The sequence below is a fragment of the Eretmochelys imbricata genome, chromosome 13, assembly GCF_965152235.1.
Source record: "Eretmochelys imbricata isolate rEreImb1 chromosome 13, rEreImb1.hap1, whole genome shotgun sequence".
NCBI classification, from domain to species: Eukaryota; Metazoa; Chordata; order Testudines; family Cheloniidae; genus Eretmochelys; species Eretmochelys imbricata.
In genome coordinates, this window is record NC_135584.1 from 26,535,083 (window position 1) to 26,550,220 (window position 15,138).

The 15,138-nt window shown below is 50.7% G+C and overlaps 1 protein-coding gene across 1 annotated transcript in view; it reads left to right on the top strand.

Annotated features, from left to right (window-relative positions):
* The window catches only part of AHCY (adenosylhomocysteinase), a 54,729-nt gene that overhangs the window by 17,363 nt on the left and 22,228 nt on the right, over positions 1 to 15,138 (top strand). Inside the window, exons 5-7 of the mRNA XM_077831996.1 lie at positions 9,495 to 9,607; positions 13,883 to 14,090; positions 14,938 to 15,025. Coding sequence (XP_077688122.1) covers positions 9,495 to 9,607; positions 13,883 to 14,090; positions 14,938 to 15,025 — 409 coding nt within the window. The remainder of the gene's footprint in view (positions 1 to 9,494; positions 9,608 to 13,882; positions 14,091 to 14,937; positions 15,026 to 15,138) is intronic.

Below are 15,138 nucleotides of genomic sequence, written 5' to 3' on the forward strand. Positions count from 1 at the left end.
ACCCCCCATCGCATAGGTCGCTGTTCGGGTTTTTCTCACCCCCCCCCCCCCCCCCCAATCTAGCAGTTGCTGCCTGCAGTTGTGGGCTTTTTTCACCTTAATACATTGTCTTTGCTGCCTCTGTTTGGGGTCACTGGATGAAGCCGTGACCACCTGCAGCTTTTCTTCAGAGAAAGAAGCTGAGATCAGTTTTCTGCAGGATGTAACATACAGGGGACACGCTCTTACCCTATTAATGTCAGCAGTCGAAAGGACTGGTGAAATCAGTAGTGATCGGGATCATGTAGTGAAGAGTGAAACTGACAGAGCAGGTCATTGTGTTTATACCATAGAAACGATAGATTAGCATGGGTGGCTTTAATGTGGGGGGTAGCTAATGACACATAACCACTGAACGAGGCTTATCTCACAAGTGAATTTAGTGCTCATCGAAGTGACAGACTGGCAGCACTGCACCAGGGAAGAAGAATGTCAGCTGCTTCTCTGCAGTTATGCAAACACACCTCCTCTTTACCTGCAACACGCGGTGCTAGCTCCATCCAGAGAGCCCCTCAGACAGTTCTGCTAATGCACCAAATCCTGAGCTGAAGCACCCCTGCCATTCCATCCTCTTCCTCTTAGAAACCTGCCCATTGTGCCAAATGCGCGGGTGTCTTTGGGTTGTGGAGAAGTGTTCCTTGGGGGCTAAACTGAGACCATTCAACTCGTTGCCCTTTGTCATGGGCCTCAGAGGTGAGACTTCTGCAGTAACCCGCTGCACCAGCTCCGCTCCTTGTAGCGCGTCAGTGCTCACTAATCAAAGATTGGTCTCTGTGGAAACTCTAATGGGGTTGGTCTGTGGCCGTTGTGCTTCCAGGGAGCATTGGACTAAACAGTAGGAGAGCTGTCCTGGAAGGCGTACATTGAATCAGAGTGAGGTGCCTTGAATTCGCTTTCTGTAACAGAACCCTGCACTTAACCGCTTTACTTCTGTAGGACATTCAGTGGGAGCTGCATGAAACGTTCCTTTTATTCCCCCCCTTCCCCCCCCATCGTGAAAACAACAGAGGCTTAGGCTGCGGTTTTGAGGTCACCACAAGACAGAGCAAGGCACTGCCTGTACAGGTTATGCATTGGTACAGTAACTCCTCACTTAAAGTCGTCCCGGTTAACGTTGGTTCATTGTTACATCGATGATCTATTAGGGAACGTGCTCGTTTCAAGTTGCGCAATGCTTCCTTGTAACGTTGTTTGGCAGGCGCCTGCTTTGTCCACTGTTTGCGGAAAGAGCAGCCCGTTGGAGCGAGCTGGGGGGGCTTGGAACCAGGGAGGGCCGGCAGCCCCCCCATTAGCTCCCCTAAGTTCCTTGTGTTGTCCAGCAGGCTACCAATTGCTGGGCACTTCAGCTGTCCCTCCCCCCACTGCCGTGTGCTGCTCCTGCCCTCTGCCTTGGAGCTGCTCCTGGGAGCCTTCTGCTTGCTGTGTGTGTAGGTGGGGGGAAGAGGGGTGCTAATGTCCGGATGTCCCCATCCCCCCCTGCTCCTGCCCCCCGCTTACCCCATCTCCATAGAGCTGGGGGGACACGACAGGGCTCAGGACAGAGGGAGCTTGCTGGCAGCAGCTGCTGTCTCACCTTGCTGATCTACTTAAAAAGGCAGTGTAGTTAAGGTAGGGCAGAGCATGGGGTGCACGGGTGAGGGCTCTAGGGTGGAGCTGGGGATGAGGGGTTCAGGGTGCAGGAGGGGACTCAGAGCTGGGGCAGAGGGTTGGGATGCGGGGCGGGTGAGGCCTCTGGCTGGGGGTGTGGGCTCTGGGGTGGGGCCAGGGATGAGGAGTTTGGGGTGCAGGCAGGCTGCCTCAGGGCTGGGGCCAGAGGACTCCACCCAACCCTCTCCCCGCCAGAAGCAGCTAGCTCTGGGGGAAGGGTCCCTCTCCCTGTTGGCAGCAAGAAGCCCGGGGCCAGGGGAGAGGCCCGCAGCAGCCCTGCAAGCCCTAACTTGCTCCCCTCCCCAGTTCCCGCCCGCCCCCTACCTACCTCTCTCCTCTCCAGGTCCCTGCTGCGTGGCCCTTTAGGCCTGTTCCGTGGCAACGATCGTTATACAGTAATTTGAATCAGCAAGGCGACCCAGTGCCTGACATTCTGTGACCCAATACTGGGCTGCGACCTGTACTTTGAAAAACACTGATGTAGAATGCTTCTTCAGAAGCTCAGCCACTAGGTGGCTCCCCATCCATTTCCTCTCCAGGCTGCACCAGATGCTTCAACTCCCTGACACCACAATTAAATCAAAGTGCCCTCTGGGAACATGAAAGGATAAGGGTAGCACAGAAAGAAGCCAGGATTCTGATCGCCTTGCTAGTGCGGGAACAGAAATGCTAGGATTAAGGTGTAAGGACATCATAACTGGCGTTGGTGCAGGTGTAGATATGAAGTGAGATGGCCTCTTTCAGATGAGGTGTACATCTGAGGGAGAGCCTAGAAGTCCATAGAAAGAGTGGGAGTTACTCATTCCTCTTCAGCTTTAGTTGGGTCTGGTTTAATGCCAGGGGATCTAACTTGCTCATCATCTCTGAATTTGACCCTGGGAGAATCCAAGGCATCCTCTGCATACACCAGTTTAACTTGTGTCGTTTTCCAAACTGGTTTAGTGAAACTGGTGCGATTTGCTGTGCAGATGCTCTGATTGTGGTTAGAGTGGTTTATTTTGGTTTAGCTTATCGTGATTCCTGATCTGTTTCAACTTACTAGAAATAAGTCTAGTTTAAACCAAAACAAGTGTCCATGCAGCCCTTTGTTCCGGTTCAACTAAATGGGTTGAAAAGAACACCTGAAGTTAAACTGTTGAAACTTGCTGACGTAAATGAGCCCCACAGTGGTATAAATTTACTTTCTTCTGGTCTCATCAGTGTTTAGTGGATACTGTTTTAGGTTCTTCCTTGATTTAGACTTGTTTGGACTCCTCCGAGTTTGGCCCTTTCTCACTGGGGAAAGCATTGAAACCCATCTCTGCATCATGAATTCTTTTTTCTCACTTCCTTCTTTCCTGCTCGCTCTTTCTTACCCAAATCTGAGTTTAAGCAGGAGTTCCCCATATTTGCATGTTTTCTTTCCATGATCTTCCAGTGAAGTTATGACAGATGTGTCTTTGCATTAGTGTCTCCAAAATCATAAATGCAAGGTTGCATCCCTGGAGGCACTTGGGTGTTAGAGCTCTTGTTCCATCATATGTGCAAGTCCTGAAGCCGTTTGGCAAAGTCTTGAACTTTTTTGCACAAACTTTTGTATGTTTTTGGGAGTGGAACCCACCCCCCGCCCAAAGGAAAGGAAGAAAAGAAAAGGAAAAAAAAAGAGAAAAGTCCCTCTGCAAAGGATCCCTAGAAGGCAGCATTGCACTGCCTATTGCTGTGTCTGCCGAGCTATGGCTCAGACTAAGGTTCAGGTAGGGCTGCTCCGAGTCTTGATTTATGAATCCCTTGTGATTGCAGTGAGAGGGAAATCTGCAGTGCATTTTGATTTTATGCAATTTCACTTCCATGTGAGGCAGAAACAAGGGCTGTGAAAAATTTGATTTGTTGGCAGAATTTTCCACTTCATAAGATACATGCATATTAAGCTGCTGGCTTTCCTTCTTTTGAAGTGAGGGAATACTCCAGGCAATAGCTGACCTCTGTTTTTGTAACAGGTGTTCCACAGATGTTGGGGCGAGGAGAAGACCTATTGCTTCTGGTCTAAACTACAGTGCTGGCAATTGGTCTATGTATCATTGACTTCATCCCCCCCTTAAAGAGAACCTCAGGGAGATCTTGCATATGAACACTGGGTTCTTCTACATGAAGGGTGCCTCATTTAACTCAATTCTGTTGGGAATTCTCTAGGATTCTTCTTTACTTCCTTTTCCTGCCACATCCCTGTTCTCTCATCCCCTCTCTGGTTCAGCTGGTCATGAGTGACTGGCCCCTCTTTTCATCAGAGCATGTCTGAGTGGCAAAGGAAGATGCTCTTGTGCAGATCTGCATGATCTTCTGAGAGTGAATGCTCATTGTGGCACTGCCAGGGAGTGGACTTGGTGGGACAGTTGTTGTTTTCAGCCTGAGTGAAGAAACAGCCAAGCTCAAGGATCCTAGCAGAGCCCAGTGGGCATGGGCAGTGGGTATCATAGGCAGGGGGAGGCCATGCCTCCCCAAACAGCCCAGCATAGCCCCGCCCATGCTCCACCAGGCCCCCTTCTGCCTGCTGCTCCTTTCTGTGGCTGAGAGGCTGGGGCAGGCAGGCAGGCAGGGGGCCATGGTATGCAAGACCATGCTAGGGCCGGGGATGCTCCGGCTGTGCCACCCACCCGCCCCGGGGCTGGGAGTGCTCCAGCCGCGCCACCCGCTGGGGGTGTGCAGGGGGGCCAGCAGCCACAGGGGAGAGCGGTGTGCTCCGAGCTCCAGTGGGGGAACAGAAGGGGTGGGGCCTTGGGCAGAGAGGGTGGGGTTGAGGGCTAGCCTCCCCCAAGAGCGCATTCACCCGCCGCCCATGCTGGTGGGATATCTGAGCCCCTTGACAGGGGAGCCATGCCCTGAAAGCCCAACAGGGCTTCGCCTGAGGAACCCAGCAAAGCCCATGGATGTATTTGGACCCCAGTGAGGGGGAGCCCAGAGAACATATGTGGCCGTATTGTGAGCGTCTATGGAGTTCCATGTGGGCGAAGCTGGGAAGAGTACCACTTCCTCTTTTCCCCCCAGTCTGACCCCGGGCTACGACCTCCCTTCCAGGAGCCTGGCAGGCTGGCTGCAGCTGATGCTGTTGGAGCCACTCCAGGCTGTTTTTTCCAGGAGCTGGAGAAGTGTCCCTGGCCTCTCTCACCACTTCTGCTCCTCCTACCAGTTCCTCCCTCACAGTGTGACCTCTGCCTGGAATACTCTGTGCTGTCACTAACCCCGTGAACCTCCCACACTCACAGCTTCTGTGGGCAGCTGAGAGTGAGCAAAGCCCATTGCTCCATCCTGGGCGGCCTGGCAGCTCATTAGCTTTATCCCCACTCCTGGTGTTGCATTTACACCACTGCTCCTGATTGCCAGGACCTTGCTCTACTTGCCATCCGAGGGGATGGAAGAAGCTGTCTTTGACAGAGCAGCACAGACACTTACCTTTGAAATCTGCCACGGCTGGTCCCTGGGCCTCAGGATTAAGCAATGGTCAAAGCACAGCTTCTTTCCTGGGTCAGCAGCAGTCCTATTGACTGTCTCCAGCTCCATGCTCTGCTTGAGCAATGCAGTCATTTAGATGGAATAAATGTGCCAAACCTAACCAAGTCACTGTCCTTTTCCCAGGCACTAGTGGCTTGTCAGTCTCACTTCACAGAATTCCTTTTCCCCAGGGTTTTAGAACATCACAATTAAAAAAAATTCCACGGTCTTGAAATTTCGAATTAAAACCTAAGCCTTGTGGGTAAAACTTTCAAAAGTGCCTCTGTGTCTTAAGAGCCCAAGTCTTATTGACTTTCAATGAAATTTAGGCTCTTAAGTGACTTGGGTGCATTTGAAAATGTTCCCCTGTGTAGCTCATAGAGCCTGCTGATGTTGATCTTTCATCTGGCCTTGTGCCTTTGGGTATAATTCCCATGGATCTGTTGTTTAGTGAAATAGCTGAAGTCTGTAGGGAAAGAAAAGGCCACTCTGGTTCTGGCACATGTGAACTGTTACTTCTGCTGAGGAAACCTGAGTAGTGACCCATTCATTGATTTGAATCATGTGTTAAGGATGTGTTGGAATATTTAGCATTTGCATAGCACTTTATCCCTTCAAATCACCATCCAAGACCTTGCACCAGTCCTTAGAAACATCACTATGAGGCATGTCTTCTTCTTTGCACAGGTGAAAACTGAGGTTAGGTGTTTAGAGCACGGCCACTGAATTGGTGACGAAACAAGTTTGAACCTGGGTGTTCCTGATTCCCAGGCCCCTGCTCAGTCAAGTTGAGCAGAGTTTTCAAACAGTGGTCTATGAGGAGGGTATCTGAGGGGCAGAAGGACCTGACTGGTGCTGGGTAGATCCCTGTGCTAAAAAAACCCACCAAAATAAAACAACAAATCCCCGATCTGCTGGGTCACGGTGCTTCTTGGGTTTGGACTGGCTGCCCCTCTGTCATCATGATGGTGGGGTAGCCAGGCCAAATCTGAGCCGTGCTGCGCCCCTGTATGACTGGAGTGGGAAGCCAAGGCCAGCCCCTAGGACACGGGAGCTGTTGTCTGAGAGTGCAGGGTGGGGTCATTCTCCAGCTCCCACTACCCTCCAGGACCTCTCCTCAGCAGGCTTGGGTGGACTTGCTGTTCAATTGTTACCCTCCCCACCCCCAGAAGGACTTTGTCACACTCACATGGAATGGGGATGCACATAGGCCATGAATCACTAAATGGGGAAGGAGGGACAACAAAAACCTCAAAGACCATACGACCTCCGTCAGAATGCTGCCTGGGAAAGGAGCGTTGCACCGTGAGACTATCCCTCTTGCCAGCCAGCCAATGGTTTGTTTAATTGCTTAAGAGGGGCCAGGTTATTTTCCTATATAATTGAGATGTTTTCTGGACTGCCCTTGCCAGCATGACCCTCTTACTGCTAAAGCCTGAGCATGGTCCCACAGCAGGCAAACATGTGGTGTTTGCTGCCCTGGGGAGCAATTTGAGATCAAGGTGTTGAAATTTAATCCCAGTGAGTTAAGTGAATCCAGATTTCTGTCCCAGAGTGACCTTCAGCTAGGAAAACAGGTCCCATCCTTCAGCCTTTCAAAATAACTCAATCTGACTCCAGGCTTCATTCCCTCAAGAATTGTGCTCTTTAAAGCCGTTTCTGTGAATGCTACATGTGAACGTTCTCTTGGCTGGAGGTGCAGGTGGCTGGTGAGCTTGTGGGATTAGCATCTCTGCATGCCTTCCTGAGCTTCAGAGAGCACCAGTCTGAAATCCGCCTAGTTTTGCTCTGGTCACTGAATGGAGAGCTACCACCTAGCAATGCAAGGCCCATCCTGATGGAATCATGTGGCCTGACTTCTGTATTTCTCTGTTACAGGTCACCTGGGGAATCTGTCTTTTGGGGGCATGAGGTGTCAGTTGCCCTGTAGACTTCAGTTTTTGGTCCCCTCCCATATGGAAAATGTAAAGGAGCAAAATAAAGCTGTTCCTTATTGTCCCACAGTTAAGGCTACGATATAGTCATGGGTATTTTTAGTATGAGTCATGGACAGGTCATGGGCGATACAATAAATTCACGGGCCCATGACCTGTCCATGACTTATACTAAAAATACCCATGACTAAATCTTACGGGGGCTGCTGCTGGGGATGGAGGGCATCTGGAGGGGCTGCTGTGTGGGGGGGCAGCCGCAACACCAGCTGGGGGCTGCCTGCGGAAGTGGCTGCACTGGCTGCCCAGGAACTGCTGCTCTGACGGTCCAAGGGGCTAGCTGTGCCCAGGGCTGCCTGAGCAGCGGACAGTGTGACTGGCCCTGGGGTCACTCCAGCAGCGGCTGGCTGCGGGGCTGTTCCACCAGTGGCCGGTGGGGCTGGCCCCAGGGCCACCTGAGCAGTTGTCCCGGAACCAGCTGTTTGGGTAGCCCTGGGCTCAGCCACACTGGCCTCCACAGAAATCACGGGGGTCGTGGCAAGTCGCGGAATCCGTGACTTCTGTGACCTGCATGACAAACACGGAGACCTACCCATAGTACATTTTCATCACCTGGGCCTGCCGACAGTGCCACTCATGTCCTGAATCAGATTATTGGCCACTCGGTGGCCAAAAGGAAGGGTGGTTTGGGAGCTAGTCTGGGACTCCCGAGACCTGGGTTCAGTTCCCTTTTCTGCCCCAGACTTCTTGTGTGACCTTGGCCAAGTCACTTAGGCTTTGTCTACACTGGCAAGTGAAAGACAAAACTTTTGTCATTCAGAAGTGTTTTTAAAAAAAAACACCCCCCCCCCCCCCCCGAAAGACACATGTTTTGCCAACGAGAAGTGCCGGTGTGAATGGCACTTTGCTGGCAGGAGAGCTCTCTCCTGCAGACGGACAACGGCTACCCTGCACACCTTTAGTGGCACAGCGATGTCACTAAAAGCTGCATAGTGTGGACATAGTCTTAGTCTTTCTGGTCCTCAGTTCCCAGTCTGTCAAATGGGGATCATAGCACTTCCCTACCTCACGTGGGTGTTGTGAGGATAAATACACGAAGCCTGTAGGGTGCTCAGATACCATGGTGATGGTGTAGAAGTACCTTCAGTACATAGTGCCTGTCTCCGTTACACCACTGATCTGCCCCAACTCCACTGCAGGAAGATGAGGCTCCAGAGACATGGAGGTAATTGTGTTTGGAGAGATGGCAGGGGCAACTGTAAAGGGGGAGGTGTCTTGAGCAGCTTTCTTAGTGCAGGCTATTGATTATTCCAGGTACTTAGGAGCTCACCTGGGATACTGACAGTCAGGTTAATGTAGATCTGGCCAAAACAGGAAAGACTATTTTGCAAAGAAACTTTTAAAGAAACAAAAAAGTTTTCACTTGAAATGTTTTTGTGAAACTGTTTTTATGACACCTTATAAATGAAACTTTGCAAAAAGGTTTCAAAATGTTTCAGATAGCTAAATGCAAGGTGGTGTCGTTGGTTGGTTTCTTTTCTTGTAAACTTATCTGTTGGCTGGAAAAAAGTTTCCATAGAAAATTTTCCACCAGCTTCTAGTTAACTTGCTCCTCCTGATACTTCATGTATGTGTTAGTCCTTTTTCACAACGTAGGGCTCTCCAATATGTGAAATCCTTTTCTTTTCCCCTAAACTCCTGTCTGCTGTTTTAGTTGGGTATGGTACTCTTCTTCGCTTTCTGTCTTAAAGGGTCCAGTGTTGCTGTGATAAGTTAAACAGCTGCCATTTTCCAACCCAGAGGTGGTTCCATTTCAGTGGTGGGTAAAGGAATTTGTGCGTGCAGAGTTTGTAATATACTGTGGGATGAATTATATGAAATGTATGATATTGGCAATGGGGAGCCTGGTCTGGTGGTTGAAGCACAGGACTGGGAGGCTGGAAAACTGTGTTCTATTCTTAGCTCTGCCGCAACCTCTCTGTGACGCCTTGGGTAAGTCATGTAATTGCTGCGTCTCTGTTTCCGTATCTGTAAACAGGGGATAATGCCTTCAGAGGGGGGTTGAGACTGAAGTCATTAATGCTTCTGCAGCTGCTTAAGATCCCTGGCTGCCATCTGCAAAGTTATTTTGGGGGAGCTGTGACTTTCTCAAGCTATTTTCTTGGTAACTTCTTTGTGCTGAAAGTACTGCTGCCCCCTGAAGACCGTACTTAGTCTGTTTACACTGGGAGAGGATCAGGTAAACACAGGGATGTAAACCTGTACTTTAAAGACCCAAACAGTCCCATATGAGAGGGGTTCTTGTCTCTTACCCCTCCCCACTAGCACAATTCTTCCAGAGGCTACTCTGGGCCCCACCACAGAGTCTGGACATTTCAGTTTGCAACATGTCTTTTCTGGTCTGACCTGCAGGAATTAAAGGCATCTCGGAGGAGACGACTACCGGGGTTCACAACCTGTATAAGATGAAAGCCAGTGGGAGCCTGAAAGTGCCAGCCATCAACGTCAATGATTCTGTCACCAAGGTAACGCAGCCTGCGCTCTGCTGCTCTTCTCCCCCCCCCCCCCCGTTCCATTGATATGCAATCTGCTAGTGCCATGCAGGCCGCTGCTTTGCACTGCATCTGGGCTTGTGTGTGCTACGCTAGACTGCTTGTGGAATGGGGCTGACTGTTCTCAGGCCTGGGGGCTCATTAATCTTGACACGGAGTGGGTGCGCTGAGGCTGTGGAAGGAGTTAATACAGTGTGGCATCTTAATGAACTTTTCTGTGTTTTTTTGCAACTTCAAAAGAATTGCGATGTAGAATAAAGCACCAGTGTCTTGCCTGTGTCCAAGCATTCACATTCCCCCTTATTTATTTGTGTTACAGCAGCACGCAAAGTTGTCAGTGGCGATCAGGGCTCCATTATGCTCGTCCTTGTGCCAACCCACAGTGAGAGACCATCCTTGCCCTGAAGAGCTTACAGTCTAAACCAGTGGTTCTTAGCCCGCGGGCTGCTTGCGGCCCGTGTGACATCCTTAGGGCCATATAGGTAGTGTGTATATATATATTGTGGATGTGGCTCACGTAACACAGAGAGAGCTACATATGCGGCCCACAGTCGTAAACAGGTTGAGAACCACTGGTCTAAACAGACAGGACGGATAAAGGGCGGGAGGGAAAACAGAGACGTGGAAGTCAAGAGACTTACCTAAGGTGTCACCGTAGGACAGTGGAGGAGCTCAGGTTAAAACCCAGGTCTTCCTACTCCCAGTCCAGTGCCAGCTCCACTAGACCACCTTGCTGTCTCTCTCCTGCCTACTGCCACAGGCCTCTCAAAGGAGAGTCCCTTGCCCAAGCTCAGGGTTGGGCAAGGGAGTTAAGCTGTCCTGCCACTCCTGGAAGTGACGTTGGGTTGGGGGGCAGGGGGTGAGTGCGTGTTGCTTCGCTTCTTGCTGAATTGTGGCGGTGACTCTGCCCGCCTCTGCTCTAAACTATGGCCCGCGGGACCCTCCTGCCCGGCCCCTGAGCTCCTGGCCCGGGAGGCTAGCCCCTGGGCCCTCCCCTGCTGTCCCCTCTCCCCCGCAGCCTCAGCTCGCTGCACCGCCGGCGCAATGCCCTGGGCGGCAGCGCAGCTGCAGAGCTCGGCCTGACCCGGTGCCCTGTGCCGCGCGGGGTGTGGTTGTAGCGTTGCCAGCCACCGGTGCTCCAGGCAGCGCGGTAACGGGGCAGGGAGGGTTGGATAGAGGGTAGGAGAGTTCGAGGGGGTGGTCAGGGGGCGGGGGTTGTGGATAGGGGTCGGGGCGGTCAGAGGGCGGGAAACGGGGGTTGAATGGGGGCAGGGGTCCCGGGGGGGCAGTCAGGAAGGAGTGGGGGTTGGATGGGGCAGCAGGGGGCAGTCAGGGGACAGGGAGAAGGGGTGGTTGGATGGGGCAGGGGTTCCCGGGGGGACAGTCAGGAATGAGAGGAGGGGTGGGATGGGGCGGTGGGGGGTCCAGGGGCAGTCAGGGGACAGGGGGTGCTGGATGGGGCAGGAGTCTTGCGGGGGCCGTCAGGGGGCAAGAAGCAGTGGGGGCTGGGCCACACCTGGCTGTATGGGGAGGACAGCCTCCCCTAACTCGCCCTCCGTACAATTTTGGAAACCTGATGTGGCTCTCAGGCCAAAAAGTTTGCCTGCCCCTGCTCTAGAGGGAGGCGGGGAACTTGGGACCAGTTTTTCAAAAGGTATTTAAGTGCCTAAAGATGCAGGTAGGCATCTTTCAAAAACGCCTAGGTGTCGAACTCCCACTGAAATCAGGAGTGATGTGCATTAGGCACCTGAATACCTTTGAAAATCTTGCCCTTACTGATTTTCTGTCCCAATGTGGGTGTTTGCAGGGCAGCGAATCTTTGACTTGTAGCTTGTCCATGAGAAATGGCGCTGCCCAGTGCCACGCTGCATGTCAGCACTGCTCTACCCGTTGGGTTGTGTCGCTGGGTCCCCATCTGTGCCTCTGCCCTTGGGAAGGGAGAAGCTTCTCATTGGGCACAGGAGAGTTTGAAGAACAGGGTTTTGTACTAGCTACATAGATTTGGTTCCCCTAGGGAGTTTATTGTCCCACTGTCCAGACTGTATTGCTGCCCTCTAAGGTGGCTGAACTGGGACCTTAACTTGCTGTCTTATGGGGCATTAGTTCCTTCTTCCCTTAACTATTACTTGGCCCACTTTCTCTTCACTCTCCCAACTGAAGAACAGCCTCCATCAGCTTGGTGACCACAAAGGATTGGCCGGAGCGACTCCAGCCCCAGCGGTTAACCGGATAAACGATATAACGTTAATCTTTTAACCGGTTAACGTTTTTAAACAATATTTACATCCCTAGCTGGCTGTGAGAAGCTACGAGAGGGAGACAGAGAGCCACACTCTGCCATAGTGGGTTAGTCATCTGAATTGCTCAGCTCCACGCCTTTTGTTCACAGCTATTAACTGTAACATTCTGAGTAGGAACATCTTGCAGCAGTAAGTTGCAGACAGTCCTTAACTTTCACTTAGTTTTATTTTTGTCTGGAATAGGACTGAAACGTGGCATTTGCCTTTCAGCATAATGTTCCTCTTATGTAGTGAGTAGCTGGTAGTGTTGGCCATATCTAGGGCAGCAAGATAGTTCCCATCCTAAAATGCTACGCTTCTTTAGATTTATCTCTTGATTTTATTCCACTAACAGCCATCTGTTCTGTGCTCCCAAATGTACAATGTCACGTCTGTTCCCTGTGGTTTATAATCCCTATACATTAAATTGAGATCAGAGTTTGTATGTTGAAGGTAAGTTGAGATCTAAGGTGACAGAAGGCACTGTAATAGTGCAGTATTTGGTACACAGTTCGTGATCCCTCAAGTGATGTGCATACGTGAAGGGGCCAGGCTAGAGGTGTGTATTCAGTTGTAAAAGAATGCATCTCCTCTTTTGGGTGGTTCTAGCCATTCAACCTTACCACTGCATTTTGAGGACAGGCTTGGAGACTGGAGTCGTCTTGTTTTCATTGGCTCTATCTTCTCGTCTGTGATCTTGTTATTCATGTCCTGTAAAGAAAAGCAAAACTTGGGCAGCCAGAGTCTTTCCTGGCATCCTGTAATTTCTCAAACTGAGATCTAGGGCCCAGATTGAGTTTCACATCTTCCCTGTCAAAACAGAACCACAGAGTGGGGAGGAAAAGGTAAAGAGCATAAAGAGGGAAAGACACTTCAGCAAGAAATGCCCACTAGGCTCAGGAGGATAAAAACATGAAATGACACTATGTTTGGCTTCTGTTTCTAAGCTGAGTTTTAAATTAAGGGTTGGGCTGCTCACAGCCAAGATACCTGTGTCACTGATTTGTAAGGCAGGAGTGAGATAAATGAAATCCAGGGTTCCTTGCTTTGACTGCATGGTACCTTGTAGCAGTTTTACTCTGATTGTCCTTGGCTGAGTATCCTCTGAGGTGACTCTGTGGAACTTCAGCTCATTGCAGATGTTGTGGGAGCAGTGTCTGGAATGTGCTTTGGGACCTGGTGGCTTGGAATCCTGGAGTTATGCACGCAGGCAGTTGGCTGCTTGTCACTTCTAGAGCACACACGCGCGTTCCTTAAAGATGCTGCTGCAAAGATAGCAGAGTTATAAGTATCTGCATGCATGCTAACTATAGGTGCTGGAACTACAGGTGGCGGGCTGCAGCACCCCCTGGCTTGAAGTGGTTTCCATTATAGTACAGGCTTTACAGTTTGGTTCAAGGGCTCTCAGCACCTCCACTATAAAAATTGTTCCAGCACCCCTGATGCTAACTGTCTTGTTACAGCTGCCTGTTCAGTGTCCCACCTTGACATTTGGAACAGTCTGTAGGCTTCTGTAGCAAATGTTTAACATGGAATCTGAGTGAACAACAGCTCCCTGCTGTATACATATGAGAGACGCCTCTTGCTATCCATGCCCCTGTATGCGACAAGCTCCCATGCTTTATTCTGTTGTCGTCACTTTTAGTAATCCCAGGGAAGCTGTTTTCAGGAGCCCAAGAACTAGCCAACAGGCGCAATACACACATGAAATGCCTCTTAATAGAGTACTCCTGGATGAGGAGGGTTCTGACAGCAGATGTCTGCTATAGCCATCTGGGCCGGGTTCAAAAGCCAGTGAAAGGAATTCAAGCAAACCCATATTCAGTTGCACTGATGTGGTTAAAGGCAGTTAGCTGACTATCAGCCTCATGGTATTTGATAAGTTTGTCTAGCTTCTCTGTAAATAGGAAGCATGTGTGTCTCCTAGCGTTTGCTTCAGCTCTTCTGAAACAGCTGCTTTCCTCCCCAGAGTAAATTTGATAACCTTTATGGTTGCCGAGAGTCCCTTATCGATGGCATTAAACGTGCCACGGATGTCATGATTGCTGGGAAAGTGGCCGTGGTGGCAGGCTACGGTGATGTTGGCAAAGGTTGTGCTCAAGCCTTGAGAAACTTTGGAGCCAGAGTCATCATCACGGAAATTGATCCAATCAACGCGCTGCAGGCAGCCATGGAAGGTGAGCAGCTGCGGATTGTTGGGGTGGGGGATTCGGAACTTGGTGCACCCATTTCTGGGTTCTGTAGTCTGTTGAAGAGTACTAAGTGATGTTTGGCCAATAGTCACTAGGAGGATGAATAGCCCTAGTCCTCTGACAGAGGCAACTCCTCTAGTGTGATGGTGTCCATAATGGTCTGTTCCCTTCTGATTGTTGGGAGAGGAGTCATTAATGAGTTAAACTATATGCTCCTGTTGGGATGTTTGATGTTCTCCTCTCCAAATAGCTACCTGGATTTGAGGTTGCACCATAGTTGAAACATTTGGGTTAGGCCCTCTGTGCTTCATGGTGCTGTAGCCCAGTTTCTGAACAGGTGTTGAGTGGGCTCCTTCTGCTCAGACAGCTCTAACCTCCATCCTGGGTTAAGACTTTAAGGGACTCTCTCTGCTTGAGAATACCAAGCATTCACCTCCATTATGCTCTAGGCTGCTTAAGGAAGGTGAAGCCCCTGCTTCATAGAGTGACAAGGAAGCAAATCAGACTCAATGATCCCTGGACCCCCTGGCTGTTCCACATGCAGTCGCCCCACTTCTGTGCATGAGTCCACGCACACACACGTAGGGCTTTGTGCTCCCTCAGACGTGGAGCCTGCAAATATTGCAGATGCATCTTCCTTTGAGAATGTGGCATTATGTCAATAATTGCATTGCATGGACACTCAGGATGAAGGAGTAACAGGTCGGGGATGATAACCTCTTGTGTTCCTGTTTAGTATCAGAACTGGGCTTCTTACCTTCATGTGCCGGCGTTGGCTGGGAGAGGAGGCTCTTGCCAGGACAGAGAGTGACCATTTTCTTTTGACCTTCAGGTTATGAGGTTACGACCATGGAAGAGGCTTGCAAAGAGGGGAACATTTTTGTCACCACCACTGGATGCAGTGATATCGTGCAGGGCAGGTACTGTCCATTCCCTGGCTGAATGGAAACTGACTGGTGTTCAGATATGGACATGACTCTGCTTGGCAGCACAGTGGCTGGCTGCTCAGCTCTGCGGGGTTGGGTGTTGTTCA